The 21,929-nt window shown below is 45.9% G+C and overlaps 1 protein-coding gene across 3 annotated transcripts in view; it reads left to right on the forward strand.

Moving 5' to 3' along the window:
* The window catches only part of B4GALNT4 (beta-1,4-N-acetyl-galactosaminyltransferase 4), a 226,960-nt gene that overhangs the window by 201,028 nt on the left and 4,003 nt on the right, over positions 1–21,929 (forward strand). For 2 of the 3 annotated variants that reach the window (XM_077321245.1, XM_077321247.1), the window contains 10 exons: positions 5,217–5,360; positions 8,161–8,270; positions 8,859–8,959; positions 10,570–10,652; positions 12,433–13,720; positions 14,579–14,892; positions 15,935–16,088; positions 17,137–17,209; positions 17,312–17,465; positions 20,385–20,511. In XM_077321245.1, coding sequence (XP_077177360.1) covers positions 5,217–5,360; positions 8,161–8,270; positions 8,859–8,959; positions 10,570–10,652; positions 12,433–13,720; positions 14,579–14,892; positions 15,935–16,088; positions 17,137–17,209; positions 17,312–17,465; positions 20,385–20,511 — 2,548 coding nt within the window. The remainder of the gene's footprint in view (positions 1–5,216; positions 5,361–8,160; positions 8,271–8,858; positions 8,960–10,569; positions 10,653–12,432; positions 13,721–14,578; positions 14,893–15,934; positions 16,089–17,136; positions 17,210–17,311; positions 17,466–20,384; positions 20,512–21,929) is intronic. The other variant, XM_077321246.1, reaches the window with a different exon arrangement.

Consider the following 21,929-nt stretch of genomic DNA (forward strand, 5'->3'; position numbering starts at 1 on the left):
CCATAGTGTTGACAAGGGTGAAAACCTGCACTGTCAGTGAGCTAAACAGATGTGACCAGAAAATCCATGAGGCACATTTTATAAATAAGAATGAGGTGACACAGAGCTGTGTGCTCTGTGATTTAAAGAACAAAGACCACTATTCTATTATAGCCTCTAAGTTCTTATATCATTCCCTACATTTTTGCATTACTAAGTATGTGTCTGTGTGTGTGTGTGTGTGTGATAGATATGACATCACGCATTTTAGGGCAAGTGCTCCCCCCTCCTGGGGGAACCCAAAACAAATGTGTTTTATTCTTGTGGCCAATTTATCACAGGCTACCTGGGGAAGGGGGTGGAAGCTTTAGAGATGTATTAAGTGTTGCTGAAAGCATCAATTTTAGCCTTCAACTTTGGGAATTATTTGCTTTCATAGTGTCGAAAGCATCCCTTCACTCATCACAGTTAGAAAAGCTTTAATCACAGTGAGAGTCAAAAGCCCTCAGAACAGTTGTTCAGCTTTATTATGATGATTATTTGATTTTTTGTAATGTACTACCCAAGCTGAAATGCCCTGCAGGTACCCTGTTATTAGCTTTCCAGGAACTGTATTGGCGAATAATTAAAGGTCTGTGGAAAGAGGTTAAAAACATGGGTCAGAATTCACAGACTGAGCCAGAGAGGTGTTGTCTGTGTCCCCATCTCTTGAAATTTCTCTTCCATTGCCCCACATTTGGAGGCCAGGCAAACCCCACATTATATTGCAGCACAGGACCCTGGAATCTTTTAGCTCCATCTTCACTGTGTTTGCATTGGCAGAGCCCTCTTGATTCCAGTCTGAAATCTGGCTTCATTAGCTAAGGCTGGGATTGACCTTCCCCATTTTGAGGAAGAGTGCATGCACATGAAAGCTCATGCCTTGAATAAATCTTTGTTGGTCTTAAAAGTGCGACTGGACTCAAATTCTGTTGTGCTACTTCACACCCACACAGCTACCCACTTGAACCCAGCCCATCCCGCTCTCCTTATACAATGCACAGTTTCTGCCCCACTCCTTTTAATAGCCTCAGTGCAACCACTGGTTGGTTACAAATGCTTTATTCTTAAAACAGCATGCATATGAGGTTCTGCAGATTGGTTTTAAACTGTTTTGTACCCGTTTGTAAAACCTAGTGTTGCCCAGGAAAATTGCCAGAGCTACTCCAAAGGAATCTGGTTTCAAATCTGACAGGAGTTTAAGCTGATGAAGGCCATTTCCACACTGGAAACTTAGCTGCCCTGACTCCTGTGCGGGAGCACAAATCTGGGGCGGATGAGGTACACTGGGCCAAATGCAGGAAGAGGCCAGGCAATCTGCCTCAGCTCAGACTCTGGCCTGCATCTCACCATGAAGCCACTGGTGCAGTAACAGTCAAAGTAAAACAAAAATGTTTAAAATACATTTAAATATGTAAACATATTTCTGGGTGCTTTTAACCAAGCTGTCATCTTTGACTCCTTTTCTAGCAATGTTCAGCAACCGTTTCCACATGAAAATACTACAGGAAGGTTGCTTATCCATGCAGCCTTTTCCTGTTGCCATCCCCATGAGCTAAGGATCCTGTTCATGGATCCATTTGGGAAACATCTCTGTGGGAATATTTTTCCTCCCCCTCAAAGGCATGAATGTGATTTCCCTGAAAACCCTATTCAAAATGCTGCCCAGGAAGCAGCTTCTAGTTTCTTGCTTTAAAACAAGAATTGGCATAGTGTACTTGACAAGATTGTAGCAAGAGTAATAAAGATTTTATACCACTAAATGCATTTATGCTGAATAAATGATCTACGGTATGGAAACAATCCTAAGCTTGTCAAACAGTGTTCCTGGGTTTTGCCTTCCTCAGTAAAAATGCCTTTACTAATTCTCCTTTCCTATAATTTGGTGAGAGCACCTTTAAGAAATCATTATTTCTGCAGAAACCTTTTCCTTAAGGCTCTTTTCATGTCCTTGTTACAATAAATTAGAACAGCCACATTTCCCCTGATTCCTGTGTTTTAAGCATTTCATTTGAAACAAATTAACACCCCTCCTTCTTCCTGTTGGGCACTCAATAAAGTGACATTAACATAAGCTGTCTTGACACCTGAGAATCACAGGCGCAGGCGGACACTGCTTAGTGTTGGGTACATCTACTGGGCTGGCAGGAGACTTGAAACAACCCCACAAAGGGGAATGCTGACATTAGAAGAGAGAGAAACTTTCACCATTCCCCTCTCTTTTTCCTGGCATCTAGGCTGTGCTAGCACGCCATTCCTCTTTCAGTGGAATGATACACAGTGCAATTAACTTCCCCAGTGCCTGGTGTAATTCTTCCCTTTCCCATTTCTTTCGAAAGAGGTTTGGCTTATTTATTATCTGAAGAGAGAACCAGACCAGAATCCATAAAGTTCAACATGACTGAGTCACCTTGACTCTGCAGACCAAAGCTGTGAGGGGCCTTGCCTGCCCTTGCCCCTTCCCCAGTTAGGATTCTCCAAGCCAGATTGTTAAACTGACACTTGGCATTGCTCAGCAGTCCAGCCACAGTGAAACCTGCACCATCTGTTCCACCTAATATATTTCTGGTCAGGCCTAGGAGGAGGAGCGTGTCTCATGGCTTAAGTGCCACTCAGCCCTTAACACCCACTCAGAGCAGGTGTCCCGCCCCTGAGTGCCTCCTCCTCCAACTGGCTTGCCTGTCTGTCCAGCAGCCAGCCAATTGCCTTCCATCCCCCACCCCTGACCACCCCCTCCTTCTTCCACTTCCTTCTGAGGCTTGGAGGCTGCAGATCTCTGCCACATGAGAGTTCTCTCTGCCTGCAGCCTTTCCAGGTCCTGAGGGGAGGGGGAGGCCATCTGCAGACTTCTTCCACCCCACACCCAATCTAGCACCTGGTGCATTCCTGAATGCAATGGGCTTGGCCCCTAGTTTGTTTGTAATCAACCACCATGGCATTAGCAGTGCTCTCTTGAGAGGCAGTTTTAAAGGGGGGGGGAGCATGGTACATAGCAGTGAGCTTCCCTACACCATTTTGAATGTGGTGTTTTGCTCTGCCTCCTCTCCATATCAGTGACGATGCAGACATTCCCCTTGTAGCTACTCCAAAGATTCCTTTTTGAGACAGAGGAAAATAGGTTTTGCTTTTCTTAAATTCAAGCGGGAAAACCCTGAGAATTGCACCAGTCATGCTTAGAATGAGCATAATATCATGAGGCCCTTCCCTTTTGATCTTGAGGTTTCCTGATTTCCATGAAGGAGAAAACCCAAGTTTGAGTTGGGCTTGGCACAAATTCTTTGTTAATGAAGAAAACAAATGGAGCTAAGCTTGCAATTTCAGGAGAATGACCTCATCCTCATATATAAGAAAGTGATAGAGATTAATACTGGAAGAGTACAATAGTTGATGGTCTGAATGTGTGCTAAGACCTGGGTGTTTTCCACATGAGGAGAGGGTTGTGTGGCTTCCCTTTGCTGCTGCAGCTGTTGATCCAATGGCCTAGCAATGGGTCTTCTACCCAGCGGTTCCTCCTGCATTTTTCCTGCCTCAGGCAGCACTCGTCCTCACCTCATAGTTTTTCTAGTGCGTTTTTTTCTCCTTTTGACTCTTGGCTGCTTCAGGAAACAAGGGGGCTGTGTGGGTGGGACCAGGAAATTCTGAACTTCCCCACTCACATGACAACCATCCAGGCCTTGCTCAAAACTTTGTAGCAAAGTGGGTTTGGTAAAGATCAGAGAAAAGCCAGGGAGGGGACCTAGAAGAGTCCTGCTTCCCATCAGTGTGGAGTTCAGGGCAAACAGCCCCTGTGGAAAGCTTCTGTTGTTGGAAAAGTCCTCTCTGATTTTCTTAAGTAACCTCCTGGCAATATCATGGTTATTTGGAGCTACAACATGTTTTCTGGCCTTCATTAGGCTGAACTACAATGGTGTTCCTGTCCCTCTTCGCAGAGCAAGTAGTGCACAGGTTGGTTCCAGTTTGCAACTGGAGTTACTGGTTTGTAGCGATTTCTCCAGTAGACTCTTGACAAATCAGAACAGAGGAGAGCTCTCCTGCACTGAAGCCATGAGGTCTGTTTTGGACAGCTACCAAATTGCCTCCTCTCCAGTAACTATAGTGCTGAGGGAAGGTTTCCCACGAGTGCCATAACTGGGATGTAGAGCCTTTGGCTGGCTGTTTTTCTGTGCTCCAGCTCGGCTATGTTGGGGGCTGTGTTTCTCCCTGCTTACTAGGATTTAAGGGGAACCCAGATGAGCAATGGATGACAGCGCTTCCAATTTCTAACACTTCTGTGCTTGCCTTGCTGCAGCTACCTAGTAGGATCTGTGCAAACAGACAGCCTCATCTAATAAACATGACATTAGAGGCAGCCAGCATTTAATTGATATGGCATTTTGTTCCTCCCAGACACCAGTGATGCCGTTCTTGGCAGCCTTGCTGTTGGGGGGGGGGGGGTGCGCTTTGCTTTTCTGAGCACTCTCATCCCAGGAGAAATTATTACTTGCTTGGTTTGCTGTTTGCTCAGAGAATCAAGTTTTCAAAAACAAGACAAAAAACTTGTTGAAGGATTTACCGTGGACAAACGGTAGTCCAAGTGAGAAGCAGTGTAAGGCCTCTCAGGGGGAACCTGGGAGCTGCTGGGGCTGCCTGGATCAGTGTAGTATCTCCATAGCTACTTGGTTATTGTGCGGTAAGAATTTTTTTGACATATGAGAGAGGCAGTTGCTTCAGATTTGTTTGGGGAGTGAAGAGAATAAACTGGAACCCATTGCTGTGGCTTATATCTCTCAGGAAGGTGGCAGCTTGTTTTCTGCTTCTGCAGCATTGTCATGACTTGGGTTGCAGACTTGAGTCCTGGATGAAACCAAGTGAGGTACTGGGCAAATGGCAACGTGGGCTGTAACATAAACATGTGGCACACAACAATACACAGGCCCAGTCGCAGCTGCTCAGAAGGAATGTGACTGGCAAATAAGTTATGGCGAACACTGGAAGTGGGAAACCTGTTGAGAGGATGATGCCACTATTGGACAAATGGGACAGGATAGATGGCTCACCCTAGTTCTAGATAAGCTGCTGGCATGAGGAAGTCATGGAGATGCTTGCTTCCTTACTCACTCTCCTTTGAATAAGTGTGGGAAATTCTGGAGATGCTCAGAAGCACAAGGCTGCCTCCTCTCTTCTGACCCCTGTGTTTTTCTTCTCCCTTCCTCCTTTAGATGAATCCAGTTTGAAAATGAATGAGGTGGAACACGTGCCTCAGTCTCTCGCCAGCTATGCTGGCAGCTATCTGTGGGGAGCACAGAGAGATGAACATGGAGCAGATATGCTGAAGCCTGACCCACGAGATACTTTCTTCCTCAGTAAGTGGGAGAGGTCCTGCCACCGAAGGCTGTTATCTTGAGTTGGCACATGTGTGAGAATCAGGGGGAACCAGGATTTGTGCCAACAGACATTTTTTGAACCTGCTGCTGTAAGGTGTGCATTTTGGGGACACCAGGCTGAACCAGAGCCCTGAACTTGATCACTGGGACCCCTCCTAGATTAGGACACCGCAGCTTTGTTGGTGAGGACCTTTTCCATACTGCTGGTTACTAGAGAGCAGTGCAGCATGATAAAAAGAAGTAGGCCCTTGCAAGTTATTTAAATGTGGCTATTAGCAATATAGTAATTGAGGCACTTATGCAGGGTATTGTTCCTCCAAAATCAGGAAGCAGGGATGACCACTGTCTTGTTTGCTAGACTTGAGATGCTGGATGTATGTGTGTGTGTGTGGGGGGGGGTTATAAAAAGTGACTGGATTAATTTAGAGATGGATCTGGTATTGGGAAAAGGTTCTTTGAACAAAGAACTTCAAGCTTGTTCTCCTCACTCTCTAATGGGAGCTGATGACAGCACACAATCTGAGAGGAAGCCAGGAGACACATGGAAATGGCAGTCCCTGTGGGGTGGGTCAGTCATCACTATTTGCAGTATCTGAAGGGTTGTGCGTTCTCTGTGCTAAAGCAAATGAACATTTTCCACTGAGACAATCCGAAGTTTGTGCTAAGGAAAGTGGGATTCTTCTCCCAGTATATATTATGGAAGTTAAGAGAAACCATTTTATGTCGTTTATTTTATGTATTATTATATTATATTAATCGATCACTCCAGACTTTATTGAACGGTATCAGGAGAATAGTGATAAGGTGTCCAGTATGGCCCCTGTGTATTTACAAGCACTCTAGGTTAGAGAGAGGGGTAGGTTTAGAGTTGAGGTCAAACTCTCTAACACAGCAGGCCTACGAGTTCGGTAGACTTGCTGGCCAGACAGCTGCCTAAATCGGGGTGCTGTAGGAGCTGGGCTTGAACCAGTGAGATAGCAGACCCATGACAGAGTGGTAGAATCTGCACCCCATCATCTCTGCACCCAGAATGTCATCCTCACAGGCCTCTTTCCTGTTGAAACATGGCCGAACAGGTGTCAGACAGAGATATAGTCAGTGATGACAGCCGGGAACAGTGCAGTAAGTTCTGACCACTTCAGCCGTGATAGTGGGGTCAGTGAGGGGGCCTCGCTTTGTCAGGACAATACCCAAGTTGCATGCCACAGTCACCTTCTGCATCCACTGGGTGAGCTCTACCTCAACTGTGTCCACTTCATCGGTTTCTGCTGCTGAATAGGACTTCAGTTCTGCAAGGCAATAGCAGCCCTGTTTGTTTGGCCAGCAAATCCACAGGACACAGTAGGGCAGTGGCCCGTCACAGCCCCTAACTCCAGCTGTACCCCATTCCCCTACCAGGGGAGCTGCTCCAGCAGGGGACTGTGCTGACAACCCTGTGCAGAGCTGCCAGTATCTCTGCCTCCCAGCATCATAGCACTTTTAGGTACAGTTTCCTGGGAATATGCCCATGGTATGACCTACGACATACTGCTGGATATAGCTGCTACGGGTACCCCCCTCACCACACACACACACACACACACACACACAAGGCTTGGATGTGGGAGTCTGCATTGTCAAGGAAGCATCCAGGGTGCATGTAAGGGAGATGTGAGGGTAGACTCGCAGGCCGAATTTTGCTGGATCTCTCTCCCTCTCCCTCTCCCTCTCCCTCTCTCTCTCTCACACACACACACACACACACACACACCTGTTAGTGTGCAGTTGCTCCTTTGGTTTGTTTCTTCAGAGATTCTATATTTGTACAAAATGAGGAATATTCATCACATAGCAAGGAGGCTTGTTCTTCCCCTTGGGGGTAAGAACTAAGTGCTTCCTGCACTGCATTTCTCACCAGCCAGGTGAAATTCTGCACACATTAAGTATGCATGCCAGAGGGCTCAGAGACAGAGTATCCCCCACATGATTATCTGTGCTAAGGGGTGACCTGGCTCAAGTTAAGTGGTGCTGGGGGAAGGGCTGTGATTGGTGTGAGGTATGAAGTGTGATTGGGTGCAGTTGGAGTTAGCATCCTGTGCTGGGGGGGGGTGCTTTTTCTAGCATGGGACCTATGGGCTATGCTGTGGTTTTTCCTGGTGTAACTTTACTCTGGTTGGGGGGGGGGGCAAACTGAGGCAGCTTAGGAGCCAGCACCTTTGGGCCTGGCCCTTCCCCCTCTAGTGTAGACGGTTTCCCTAGTGATGCTGTGGCAGGGCTCGACAGCATTGCCTCACAGATGTCTGGCCATGGCACAGCAGGAGCAGGTCACTATGGCAGCATATCTCAGAAATACACAAGCGTAACTCAGAAATATGCCAGTCTAACAGCTGCTTGGCTTTCTGGGTGCTTCCTGCCCCCCGGGACTGTGTTGCTAGTCTGGAAAACAAGCAAGCCTAGTTCTCACAGAAGATTCGGTGACCACAGGCCTATACCACTTCAGATTGTAAGTGGGGGCAGATATCACAGAATGCCCCTGTGGAGGAAGAAAATTGCTTATAACTGGGAAACAAGCTTGTCAAGGAGAAGAGTACCAGCCTGCCCCCACCCCCACCCCACCATGCTCCTGCAGAACCATGGCCCTGGATAAACACACAGCCCTGGCTATCCGGTATTTAGCCAGACTGTAGAACACAAGATAGTAAAACTCTCAGGAGGGTGGTCATTCAGGTGAAGCTTGGTTGGGGTTCCGAAACCTGACTTGAAGCTGTGGCTTCTTTCTTGTTGACTGCCTTTATCTCAGCTCCCCAGATCGAGCCATCCCATGTGGAGAATGTGCTGGTGCCCTGTGCTTACAGCCCCACGTATGTGGTGAAGGACTTCCCAATTGCCCGCTACCAGGGCCTGCAATTTGTAAGTGTCCCGTGGACTCTGGCCCCATACTCTCTGTCCCTAGGGAGGTATCCCAGAGGGTTTCTCCATTCTTCTTGTCATCACTTGCCCTGATTCATCTCTACTCTTAGGAGTGTTTATTCACGCCTAACATAACCCAAAAGTCATTGCTGAATTTGTATGGACAGCCAAAATTAGCAGAGTTCAGAATGTTTTGGCAGGATTGATATCAGTGAACCAGGAAGGACAGGTTGTATGGCCCAGAACAGAAAGGGGACTGTGCTGGGCTCTGTCTGAGCACTGATAATCCTAGTTTGGTCCCTCCAACAGGCTGAACCTGTTTGAAGCCTGATTTTGAGGAAGAAAGCCAAGTTTAGAATTGACATCACATTACAGAGGCAGGTGTAGTTCCTTCTGCCTTTGACCTCTCTTAGTGGAGTTCATATCTGTTGCCCCAGGTAAAGACTTGTCCCCTGAAGTCTGCCCCCAAAACATTTTCTGTTACATTATATAACTCGTCCCTTTCTCTTCCTCCACCATCCTTTCTGTGGAAGCTGGAAACATACATACCTTGCTGTGACTCTTCTCACCAGGTTGCCCCTCCCACAGGTCTACCTCTCATTTGTCTACCCCAATGATTTCACCCGGCTTACTCACATGGAAACAGAGAACAAATGCTTCTACAGAGAGTCTCCCCTTTATCTGGAAAAGTAAGTGTGAAGTAGGAGTGGTGAAAAAGTACTACAGGCTGGCTGCCATGATGCTACGGAAGCTACAGTGTTCCGGAAAAGCCACCCAATGTCCTGTGTTTGGGAGCAGGGAGACTGCTACTTCTCGTGTTGTATGCTGCTATTCGACAATCGCATGCTGCTGTTTTATGATTTTGTGTGTGTGTGTGTGTGTTTTAAGTGCTGTATCAAGTTGCAGCTGTATATATTGTATCTGCTTATGTTTATTCCTGCTTTTTCATCATTTAGGCTGCGCTATACTTTCATGTAATGTATTTTTAAAAATTATTTTATCATGCTGTAGTTCACCTCAAGATTGTTTACTGAGAGGTGGTGAATAGTCATTTAAAATAAATGAGTTAATTAAATATCCACTTAAAATGTAAAATATGAATGTAACAAATACGCATTTGCAAATACATAGTCTGCTGATCAGGGATCTGCAATTGGGCACTTCTGCTTGCGTGTGGCAAACCGAGCTCTGCCTCTGCCAAATGTATGAGATGGCACTGAACGACTTCTCTGCCACTGACTCTTATTTATTATTGTATTTATATCCTGCCACTCTCATAACATGGCTTGTGGTGGGTTACAATTATTAATATACATTAAAATCCCCCTAAAACAATAATAAAATCCCCATAAAAATCCACCCCCAGGCAGTGAAAGATTTCACCCACCCACCCCTACCCTCGATATAACAGACCCTATGATGACACAGTTCCTAGGGGGCAATTCCAGGATTACCTGATGACCTGGCTAGCCATCGAGGGGCCCAGATCTATCCCGCCGTGGCCTCAACCGCAGACCTGGTGGAAGAGCTCTGTCTTGCAGGCCTCAGTTCTCCTGGGAGCTCATTCCACCAGGTTGGGTCCAGGACCAAAGAGGCCCTGGCCCTGGCCCTGGTCGGGGCCAGGCAAACCTCCTTGGATCCAGTAAAGGCTTTGGCTTCCATCCAGTCTGCCCCATGACAGCCATTTTGCCCTGCATTGTAGATGTTATTTGGTCCTTGGACTTCTGCAAATGACAAGAAAAAGACTGGTCATTGATGCAGACACCGAGAAAAGCACCAACCAAGTTTTACAGTACCTACCAAGTGGGGGGGGGGGGCTTTTTATAACTAGTGCATTGGCCAAGGAAAACTCTGTTTATACTCCTGGACCCTCTTTCCTTTCCTTAGCATCCATATTGCCCCAAGTCATATTCATGTGGTCACCCTTGCTCCTGTGGTCCATTCAGGAAATGAGCAAAATACAGTTTATAGCCCTCGTCTCCTACCTAAGGGCTCTAACTCTCAATTTCAACAATTCTCTGTACCCATCAATAGCTGTATCTGTGTGTGTCTTTGTCTATATTTACCTAACTCTTTAGGAGACCGTTTTGTGACTCTCATAAAAAGGTGCTGGCCCATGAAAGCTAATATATATACCACCCGCTAGCTTTTAATGTTGCTCTAAATGCATGAGACCAAAGTAATTTGGAGGCACAACACAATACCACCCCCAAGCTAAAGCCAACAGGCCATCATGGAGCAGCACAGAATTGTACTTACTGATCCTGCATCTGAGATTTTGTCACCCGCCCACCCCCAGATTTGGCTTTTACAAGTACATGAAGATGGATGAAGAAGAAGATGATTTTCACCAGAGAGCCTTTCTGTTCCTGAACCCTGAAAGTAAGTTGTTCCTGAGAAATTGAGATGGGAACTGCTCTGATCTTTCAGCCCCTTTTATGAGCATTTTTTAATTCTGCATGTCCTGCTGTTGTTTTAACAGGCAAATCTGCTGAGCCATCTGCTTGCTGGGATAGTATTCCCAGCCTGGCAAGCTTGTCTCGGGTCAGGGATGTGCAACAGGTTGCTTGGTAAAGGAAGGAGGATGTCTGCTGGGAGAAAAGAAATGACCCTAACTTGGACACTTGCAAGAGCAGAGGCAGCTACTGCCTCAGTGGCAGACAGAGCGACCTCCTGCTCTCCTTTGAGCTACCTGTCCCCAGCCAAGGAGCTTCACCTGTGTAATTCATAGCACCAGGCTGTGACTGGGATTTCTGAATAAAGTTAGATGGATGCTTTCTTTTAATAGCTCTGACATCCCCATCGGTGCCCGTTTAATGAAGGGAGGACAGAGAACTATCTCTCATTATATCAAGTAAAGTAGATGGGAGTTTGTGCATATGTTGCTGGCTGCCTTTCTGAAGAAGGGCATGGACAAAACCATTGGCTTCCTGCCAGGTCCTGCAGGGGGATTGTCTGTGAGTGTGAGTGTGTGTATGTGCATCTTCGGCAACATGGTGTGATCTCTGCCTGCAAAATCCACCTCTGCCACAGGTTTCCAGGGTCCATGCAAGCCCATAGCTTCTGTAGTCCAATTACATATTGGCCAAAGTCTATTTGTGCTGATAGCAACTTTGTAATTGTATTAAAATGCAATCGATACTTTCCCCACTTGTTTTGTAGCAGTGAGAAGATTAGATCTCAGACCTTCACCATGCCTTTGACATGCAGCCTTGACTTTTCTGCATTAATTTATGTGGCTTTCCTACTTAGTATGAGGGAAATTCTCTCTCTCAACCTATCATGTTGAACTCCACGTACTACTGGGAAAAGACTGTGCCACCAAACTTCTTCTGTCAAGGACAACAAAATTCTGTATTTGAAATAAATTATGAACAGCAGAAGATTATATGCAATTGTTCTTACTGGGCATAAAGTCATTTAGTTTGCATATATAATTTTGACCCTGCATAGATTTTTGGCAAGAGCAGACTAGAAGAAGAAGAAAGATGGATAAATGAGGATCAGTAAGGATGTGTGCAGGCAGAAAGATTATGACTAAGGTGGTGAGGAAAGGGCAAGCATCCATGCCATGCACAGCTCAAAACAGTTTCATTCCTAAAAACTTCATCCCTTTTATAGTCAGTGTCTGTAGATTTTCATCTGTTTCCTGCACCTTGAGGCCAAACAACTTAATGTGTTTTAAAACTCTGGGTTCTTGAGAGTCTATATTACATTTTTATCTAATTCTTCTTTCAAGGTGCTTATAGTAGTATACACGCTTCCCCTTTCTTCCATTTTATGCTTATGACAACACCGTGGAGCAAATCAGCTTGTGTGACTGGCCTCAGGTCACTTCATTAGCTTCAAGGGTCTTCCCTAAACTACTAAAATATGCCATCCATTATCCTGTATCTCAGCACAAAACCACCCTGAATTGGTTCATCCATCTGCGCCTTGGCTTGCAGTTATGGCCTCCAGATGCTCCACCTATCCATGTCCCATATCCTGTATTCCTTTCTGCTCCAGTACCACCCCCCAGCTCTTTTCCTTCTCAGTCCCCACCCACCTCTACATACTTGCCCATATTTCTCTAAACTGTTCCTCCTCACAAAGTTCTCTAGGATTTGTACATACACAACTTTTGAGACTTCATGTGCTTTGCTGATGGTTATTTTCTCAGATTTTCTAGAAGAGGAAGAGGAAGGAGCTGACAGTCCTGAGCCCACGGACCTACCACCTCCTGATACCAAGGACAGGAGCCCCAATACGCTGGATCCTCGTATGTTCCCTGGGACCCAGAGAAAGGAGAGAACTCTGACCACAAAAGAATATGGGGATGACATGAACTACTATGCCTTCCATCAGAAGCAGAAGAGGTTTAATGAAGAGGGAGCTGTAGCAGGGCAGCCTGTCACTATAGGCTCAAAGGACGGACCCAGCCTGAGCCCTGTGACTTCATCTAAGGGCTTCGAGGCCTATGATACTGCAGAAGTAAAGCAAGACATTATTCATAGACGGTCTCTCAGCTGGGCACCAAATGAGGAGGATGAGGAGAATGGTCAGAAGGAGAATGACCTGGGAATGTTGCCACCATCTAAGCGGGGCAGCTCCCTCAGCCTACATCCTCACCTCTCTGTGTCTTTCTTTGCTGGAAAGGCCAAACAGCAGAGTCCCAAAGAGGAAACCCCCCCCATGAAGGAGAATAAGAAATCCCCAGAGAAAGTGTATGTGACTCGGCTGCAGCCTAGCAAAAAGAAAGCCCCATCTCAAAAAGGTACTTTCCCTGGAGTTTTCCTCTATCCCAAGCCTCCAAGGAAGATGCAGTTGAAATCCAGGAGGCCTCAACATCGGCCTGCTCCCTCCAACAAATTTCACAGTATTCCTGGTCGTAGGATACCTTGGCTCACTGGCAACATTTCCAGGGAAACCGATCCATCCAAAAGGAAGAGCCAGCGGGCCAACCGGAAATGGGAGCAACTTTATGATCAGGAGATCTCCAGATCCAAAATGAAGCACAACGTGCAGCCTAGTGTGCTAACCATGCCTGCAGAAGGGCTCTTCAGCAAAGAACATTTTGAAGTTTCAACCCCGTCAAGGGTGACCCTGGATTACAACTCCTCGGAGACAGTGCTCTCTGAAGGGGTGAGAGTGACATCTTTCCTGAGGATGTCGGAAATGACAGAGTCTCAGCAGGATGAGGCTGAGGGCCCAGAGAAGGCTCAGGAGGAGGAGGTGGAAGAGGAATTGTCTGATTACAGCTATGAGAACTCTGAGCTGCAGCAGAGCTGGCTAGAGGATTCCATCAATTGGCAAAGGACGTTCAGTGTCAGCCCGGTGGACTTTGAGCTGTTGCGCTCAGACTGGAATGACCTGCGGTGCAATGTCTCAGGAAACCTGCAGCTGAGTGAGAGTGAGGTGGTCGATGTGGTGGCCCAGTATATGGAGAAACTCAATGAGAAGAATGGCGGGTAGGAAGGGGTTGTTGACCACCCTGCTGGGTAGACGAAGGAGTTAAATACGTACATTTAACAACTCTTCCGCTCAGGAGAGTGCACATAAAGCCTTCTCCTGCTTCCTGTCTTGACTTTTGGAAAGCTGGGAGCCATTCCCCTAAGCCAGGGGTAGTCAACTTGTGGTCCTCCAGATGTTCCTGGACTAAAATTCCCATTAGCCCCTGCTAGCGTTTGCTGGCAGGGGCTCATGGGAATTGTAGCCCATGAACATCTGGAGGACCACAGGTTGACTACCCCTGTGCTAAGCAGTGGCAAAGAATGGTTTAGTAGATGTAACTGAAACCATTCTTCTCTAAGCAACTGCAGCTGGCTGCTAATTTCAGATCATGGAAGGCCATTGTCCCAAAAACAACATATATGCAAAGGCCCAGGCAAAGCAGGCTTACAAATCTTCCTGTTTTAGTACAGTGGCCAGGTTCCCCTTTTTTTAGCACAAGTATCCCTTGATCAAGTTCTCCTGGCTTGCTTGAAGTGAATATAAGATCCTCGTTCCTTCTCTGTCAGATAGGTGGTATGGTGCAGTAAAAGTCTGAATTGTTTAAGAAGGCCTCTCCACTTACCAGAATGCTTGTAGGAGTTGAAGCCTCATTTCCATAGTGTAGAATACTGTTGAGGATCAGGCTTGTTGGGTCAGGGCCTCCCCAAGGGGGTTAAATGGCACTACTATGAACCACTTGGAGTAGGGGGGGGGATGGAGAGAGAGAGACCTTCTCCTGCTCCAGTTCTGAAGCAAGCAGTGGGATTTCTGAAATGGGGAAACGGGGATTTGGTCAGTCCTAAAACCATATCAGCATGACATTCTCCGACCCACAGCATCTACACCCTCTTGCGGATCATCAATGTGGAGAAACGGCGAGACACGGCCCGGGGGAACCGCTATCTGGTGGAGCTGGAGTTGATGGAGAGGGGTCAGAGGACTGTACGGCTCTCGGAGTACATCTATGTCCTCCTGCACCAGGGCAAGTCAGAAGACAGCACTGAAGTCAACCCTGAAGGGCCTGCAACTGTGTCCACTGAGTCTCAGCCACCACCTAGTGCCTGGAGTCTGCTGTATGGAAAGCCCATCCTGTGCCGGCCTCAGCAGCTTAACTGGAGGCGTGATGTCATGGTGCATTTTGTGGTGCCAGGTGAGACACTGTTCTCCACACCCCAGCACCAGGAGATGCTTTGATGTGCCAGAGCAGAGATTAGTCTAGTGCCAACAGAGCCAAAAAGGAGGGAGGCCTAAGCAAAGCTAGACTTCCGTTTTAAAAAAAGAATTAAAAGTGGTATGAGAGAAGGTTTGCTTCCCCATAGGGCCCATGAGCCTTTGTTTTCACTGTTGCACCTAGTCAAGAAAGTTTTTGTCAGTATTTGAAATAAAATTTAGGCTGTGTGCAAGCAGTGCACACTCTTTCAAAATGTCTCTGCGACATGGGGAAAGCTCTTTTAATACATAAACTGAGTAAGGGGATTGCTTCAGCACCATCCTTGCATCCTGTGCCATTCTAAGGACATATGAAATAAGAAAATGGTAGGAGAAATGTCCATGTCCAAGGCATGAGTCCCAGTGGGGTAGAATGAGGCTCTGGTCTGGGAATTTGCCAGAACGGCTCCTCCCACAAGATTTCTTCAGTCATGAGGAATCAGGCTCTTGCCATGGCTACTGCAGAGAGATTTCTCCATGTACAAGGTCATGCAAAGGACATGGTGTCTCTCCTGCTTGGTAAAAGTCTTGGTGACTAAACTATCACGTAATACAACCACATTCTTCAAGCATCCTGCTGCGGGGGGGGGGGGGCATACTCTGTACCCAAAAAAGCGGCATTCTGTGTCCTAAGTTATGAAAATGTCATATCCATTTTCATATACAGACATCATAGTCTGTGGTGAGAATATGAAAATGCAAAATATGCACTGAAAAGTAGGCGATAAGGGAAACAACACAACTCTGTCTTTGTAATCTCTTCCCATATAATTATCTCTGCTAATAGAATACTGAATTGTCAAAGGTTGAATATCACTGAATTCTTGGTGAGGCTGGGAACGCGTGCTGAGAGTATTATTCCCCTGCCTCTGTGGATTCCTGGCAGGATAGATATTGTGAACAGGAACCTCTCCTTCCAGAGCTGCTCGGCCCTGGTTAGTGTGCTGTGAGAAAGCCAAATGGTGTGTACTTGTATTTTGCAGTGAAAAACCAGGCTCGTTGGGTTCAGCAGTTCATCTCTGACATGGCCAACCTATACTTGAACACTAAGGATGCCAACTTCAACATTATCCTGGTGGATTTTGATAGCGAGGACATGGATGTGGAGAAGGCACTACAGGAGGCTCACCTGCCCAGGTAACATAAGGCATGGCTCAAGCCCATTTCTCACTGACAGCCCTTCCTGCGTCAGTGTAACTCAGTCTTGAAGCAATACAGCATTTGTCTGCTCTCTGAGTGCAGCTGCTAATGCTTGCCAAGCACATTATTTTACATCCTACAGAAGGTGTAGCCGGCCGCTGGCCACTCGGGAAAAGAGTGAGACCATTTAAAATAAAATTTGATGCCTGGTTTCCTCTCCAAGGCCTTGTGTGACTGGCCTAGTTTTTTCAGCTGTGTATGAGAATGAGCCTCGAATAGCCAAAGGTAACAGTAGAAACGTCTCAGTGCGTGGGTGTGTGAAAGGCCCAGCCAAGGGCAGAACTGTCCCAACTGAAACAGCTAGCTCCCCCTTCAGTGTGAAGGAGGGGTGGGACTAGCTACAGCCACTTCGCCACTCAGGCTGCATGACGGGGATGCTGCCTGCCCTTTACAAGCTGACACCAAATGGCCCCCTGACAATTTAATCCTCTGTGAATATCATCCTAAGGCTGGCAAATTCCCTGCAAACTTTGCATCTGGATCCGGTGCATGTTTTCTTGGAAGTAAATCCCATCTGTCCAAGCAGGGTCACTCCATTTAAAAGGTGTTTGCTGGTCACCCAGCCAGGGCTGCAGGTTTATTTGGTGTGTTTGTTTGGGTTCTGATGTGTTGCTGTAATAGATATTGATCAGGAAAATGTTACGGACAACCTTTCTTTCTAAAAACGAGCAGTTATGTAGGCATGCTAAATTATAAGTTTTCTCAACCTTTTAAGCATCTCAGAAACATGCGTATCTGTGCTACTGGCAACATGCAGATATACTTAACTGAATAGTGTTCAGTGGAAAGATAGCTGATTAATCAATAGAAATCCTGTGATTGGCAGGGAGCCCTAATTCTTGCTCATCTGTTGCCTGCTTGATTGTAGTTTAATGTAGCCCTTCAGGTGCTTTATGTCCATATGGGGTTTTATTTTGGGCCGAATGCCCCATCTTCCTATCCTCCCCCATCTTCGCGCTCTTTTCCCGCCTGTTCTCCCTCCCAGGTACCAATACTTGAAGCGCACAGGGAACTTTGAACGCTCTGCAGGACTGCAGGCTGGCGTGGACTCCATAGAGGTGAGAACTGAGGGGAGGAAGGGTGGCTGTGCTCCGAGCTGCTTGGCACCTGGTCTGCCACACAGTCATGGCCTGTCTGTGCCGCTCTCTTTTATCCCTCAGGATGGCAGCAGCATTGTTTTCCTGTGTGACCTGCACATCCACTTCCCCCTCAACATTTTAGACAGCATTCGGAAGCATTGTGTGGAGGGAAAACTGGCTTACGCACCCATCGTCATGAGGCTGGGCTGTGGGAGCTCTCCGCAAGAACCCAATGGTAAGGCTGCCAAAGCTGAGGTAGCTAGTCGGACAGTGAGGCATGGGGCAGGGCAGGCAGCAGGATGAGATTAAGGCTGAAGCGGTCCTGCTGGCACTGCCCCTGTGTTCTGGCTCCAGTCTCCCACTCTGAAAGGAAGCCTGCGGCACGCAGTCCTAGAAACACAGACTCCTAGCCCACAATTCTCCTTAAAGAGAATGGGACATCATACACTTTCTTCTCACTGTTGTCAGGAGAGAATAACAGACAGATATCCACGGATTTGTTCCTAAAGATGTGTAAACTTTAGCCCAACCTTCACATGGCCTCTGTCAGGAAGACCTTGGCATCTCCATGGGCCAACAGGGAAGCCAGAGAGTTTGCATGAGAGTCATAAAATGTCTCCAAAATAGAGGACAGGAGTCCTTGCTTCAACTTCCATACTGGGAAACACCAAGCAGCTGCCTTGCTGTTCTTATATAAAGGTGAGGCTGCTGAGTGGGAAAGGGTGGCAGTGAGGAGTTAGCCTAGATGTGAATGTTTTAGTAGAAAGCAGAAGTTAGAAAACTAAGAGACAAATCATTTGCCCAGCTTATGCTTACTATTGCAAAGGTCATAATTGTTGTGTCTTCAGAGTACATTAGCTTTATGCTGTAGGCGTTCTCTTTCTGTCAGTTATCCATCATCTACCACCTATTTCATATTTTTGAGTACTGTGTTAGAAATCTGAGACAGAGTAATTCAGGGATGGGTGAGACGGAGAGGGTGGTAGAACGGGTGCCTTCTGCTTCTTTGAGTGCTGTCTCTTTGCTGAGACAACCTGGGGATGATACTGATTGAAACTGGCTGACAAGAAAAAGCATTTTCTTGGTTCCCTTTACTTCGTCATTGCTAACCACTCGGGAGTGTTTGTTTTTCTTTCAACCAAGGAGCAGGGTTAGTTGAACATGTTTCTAAGGACACCAGACTGGGGAAAACTTCCTGCTGATGAAGTTTTTTGTTGAAAGTGATAGGATGGTCTCTGCTTTAATTCTTTTCTCATCTACAACTCTCGTGCACTGTGGGTCTTATCCACTTACATGTTGTCTGCTAATGATGTTACAAACACACACCCAGGATGGGAGATTAACACTGTGTGCCAGGAGGTTGAATTGTGAAACCTGTATAAGCCTGACAGTTTCTTCAATTTGTAATGTATTTTTTTCTGCATAGTTAATACTTCTGGACATTGGGAATGGCAGAAGGAGTTTTGTTTTTGTTTTTAATAGTTTCTGTGCCAGCCCTCAAGATGAGTTATGCCAGCTTTTGAAGCTCCACCCACTATATGGGAATCTTTTCTACAAAGCTACAAACAAATACTTTTTAAAAATCCCAAGATGCTCAATTTTAGGAAAATAGCAGGGTTTTGTGGCCTAGGTGACCTCTACTCCTTCAAACAGCAGGATCTCTCTCTCCATTTTGAGCTTTCCTAAACCAGCATAGGAAGTTATTTGTTTATTTAGGAATTTATGTTTTTACCCCCTCATTGGGGATCCAGAGCAGCTTACAGTGAAACCTGAAAAATCAGTTTAGAAAATTAAACTTATAATGTTGATTTATAAATATTTGTTGTTGATTAGTAAATACGATATGCAGAAATGAGTGGCACATGGAGCTAGATCACACACTGTTCTGCCAAAGCAATGGGGCACAGCCCTAAATCTTACCCTTGTTTTTCTATGGACCTCAAGCTGTGACATTTATGTTTATGACATACTGGATACCATCGCCCCTTTTCAGTAAAGAACTGTCTAATTTCTGGCGCTGCTGGCCTTCTTAAACATACACTTTGGGTCTGTCCAGTGACTCAGTCTTTTGGGGAGGAAGTCAGTCCTTATATCAATTTTTTATTAGAATATTCATTAAGTTTGGGGGGTGCTTATGTACTTTCAGACTCTGTGCCTGTCTCCTGGAGACTGATGATCAGTGAAAATAGAGGGCCCGCCCATACCCTTACTGTTGCTGAAACACTAACAATATTTGAAATGCCCACCACCCTTAATCCAATGGACTGCGAGCCTTTCGATTTTATCAACATTTGAACATGAACATATAGATGACAACAGTGCATGGACATATTTTCAGATATTTGGAAACCTTTATATAGATGTTTAGCTGTAGACTAAACATCATTGTTGTGTTTTATTATTTATTTTTCTTTCTGTTTGAAGGTTTAAAATTTAAATCATTTTTGAAGAACCATTATTTTTATTCCCAATTTAAACAGCTGCAGGCTACAAGTCATGGGCTGAGAGCCAAATCAACTTATGCACTTATTTTTCCTTCTGTTTTCCTTCCTTTCTTTTCCTACTGATGTCCCTTGGTACTGAAGCTCTTCTTTTGTGCAGAAATATAACTTATAAAATATCGGGACACTCCCGTTTTCACCATTGTAGGGATAGTGCAAGGAGAACAGTATCCTCTTTTTGGAGTCTCGCTGTTTTGCTTTCTCTCAACCGCTCCTGGTCAGGAATTGGTACAAGATAATGAAAGAAATCCCAGTTTTACCTAACTCAGGATCTAGTTAACAGAGGTGGTCCTCTTGCCTCTAAGAGGCCTGCACTTGGAATTATAATGAATGAAAATTCTTGTGTGCACAGGTGTGCCTGCCCACACCCACAGATAAGCAACACTGACTTTGTGTGCAAACAAGAGAGAAATTCTGCATATTTGGTAATGAGGAAGTAATTGAATCTGAGAGATCAAGAGGTAAGATGGGGAGGGGATCAATTTCATGTAGAGTTCTGTGTTATTCAGTGTAATCTTTCACTTTTTTTCAAAACTATTTAATGTATGGACAAGGCAATGCCTTTTTCAACCAGTAGAGGACAGACTGGCTTCTGTGGATCTGCTTCTTCCCCTTCAGAATCCAGGAGTCATTCTTGGTTTATCTTTTATCAGGCTATTGGGAAGTTAATGGTTTTGGCCTCTTTGGAATCTACAAGTCTGACTTTGATCGTATTGGAGGGATGAATACGGAGGAGTTCCGGGACCGCTGGGGTGGAGAGGACTGGGAGTTGCTGGACAGGTCAGGCTACCATCTGTGAAAACCTAAAGTGGTGTAACAGTTCTGTAAGATTCTGATGCCCATTTGCCTATATGTGCTTATGCTTTTGCCCATATCTTGTACTTTTGGGGGGCTAGATACTATCCTTGACCATGGTCAACTGAACAAAGACTTTGCTTCTATTGAACATCGTTTTACTTGTTTGGACTCCTTCATATTTTTCCATCAGCCCCCAGATATTTTCCTGCTGAGGCAATGTAAAGGATGACTTCCAAATCAGGAAACAGCGCTAGGGACACTTTCAGAGGCAGGAGTCCTCAGGCTCATTATACTTTTATGGACAGCTGTAGGTCCTGGAACATATGAATGATATAACAGCACAAGAGTGCTAAAGGAAGGAGTGGAGGTGTCAGGGAGGAAGCTACGCACCATGTAGCCTAAATCCAGTACTTGTCCAATTTCCCATTTATGCACAGGCATTATGTGCCTGCACTTTTTGTTCTTTAATAGAGAGGGGCAAGCGGTAGTATGGCTCTCCACCCCAGCTCTAGCAAGGCTATCTACCTGTTATACGCTCGCAGGAAGTTGTGTGATTGACTTTGAAAAAGCACATAGCTTTCATGCAAAGTCTGACATGTGATTTGGGCCTGCTGTGACTGTGCAAAAGTGCCCTAAGGCTGCCAGTCTACGCAAAGATTTTCTCTCCAAGAGGTCTGCACCATTTCCCCGCTGTCTTTTGTAGCATACAAAGTAATGTTCTATAGGTATCCTAGATTTAAAGCTCTGCTTAATTGGCTAAAAGCCAATCTCCCGAGGTTTTGCAGCAGGAATCCTAAGAGGTCTCTCTGTTCATGACTTACACTGAGGTGTGAGTGTCACCAGTTTCCACCAAGCTGTCAAGTGCCTTGTTCTGCCATTGCCACAGCCATGCATGGTGCCTTCCAAGTTGTCAAATAGTCAGAATTACTTTTAGCATCATAACTGTGCTGCTTTAGCAAAATGAATCAATTAGCAAGGCTCCATGTCCAATATGGGACTCCTCCAAGAGTTCCTTCTTTTACTTTGTCCCCCAGCATAAGACAAGCTCAAGCTTTGGCAAATTTTAAAGGAATTTCAGAAATCTGAAATAGCCAACATTGATAACACCTTCCTGGATGCTTTGTTTGCCTTTGATAAAATGATCTCAAAAAGGTGATGTATATAGAGACGCAGTCTCTAGCAGGTACTTTTTAAATTCACATGAGCAGTTGATTTTTCTTCTGCTTTATATCTTGCATTAGCAGTGTTTACATTTGGCACAAACAACTGAGAGCGCCTCAATATGTTTTTTAAATGTCCTACATCAGCCTTTCTCAACATTTTTACCATTGAGTAACCTCTGAATCTGGGGAAGGCACTGGCAAACCACCCCGTATTGAGTCTGCCATGAAAACGCTAGA

This window comes from Paroedura picta, chromosome 2 (genome assembly GCF_049243985.1).
Source record: "Paroedura picta isolate Pp20150507F chromosome 2, Ppicta_v3.0, whole genome shotgun sequence".
Taxonomy (NCBI): domain Eukaryota; kingdom Metazoa; phylum Chordata; class Lepidosauria; order Squamata; family Gekkonidae; genus Paroedura; species Paroedura picta.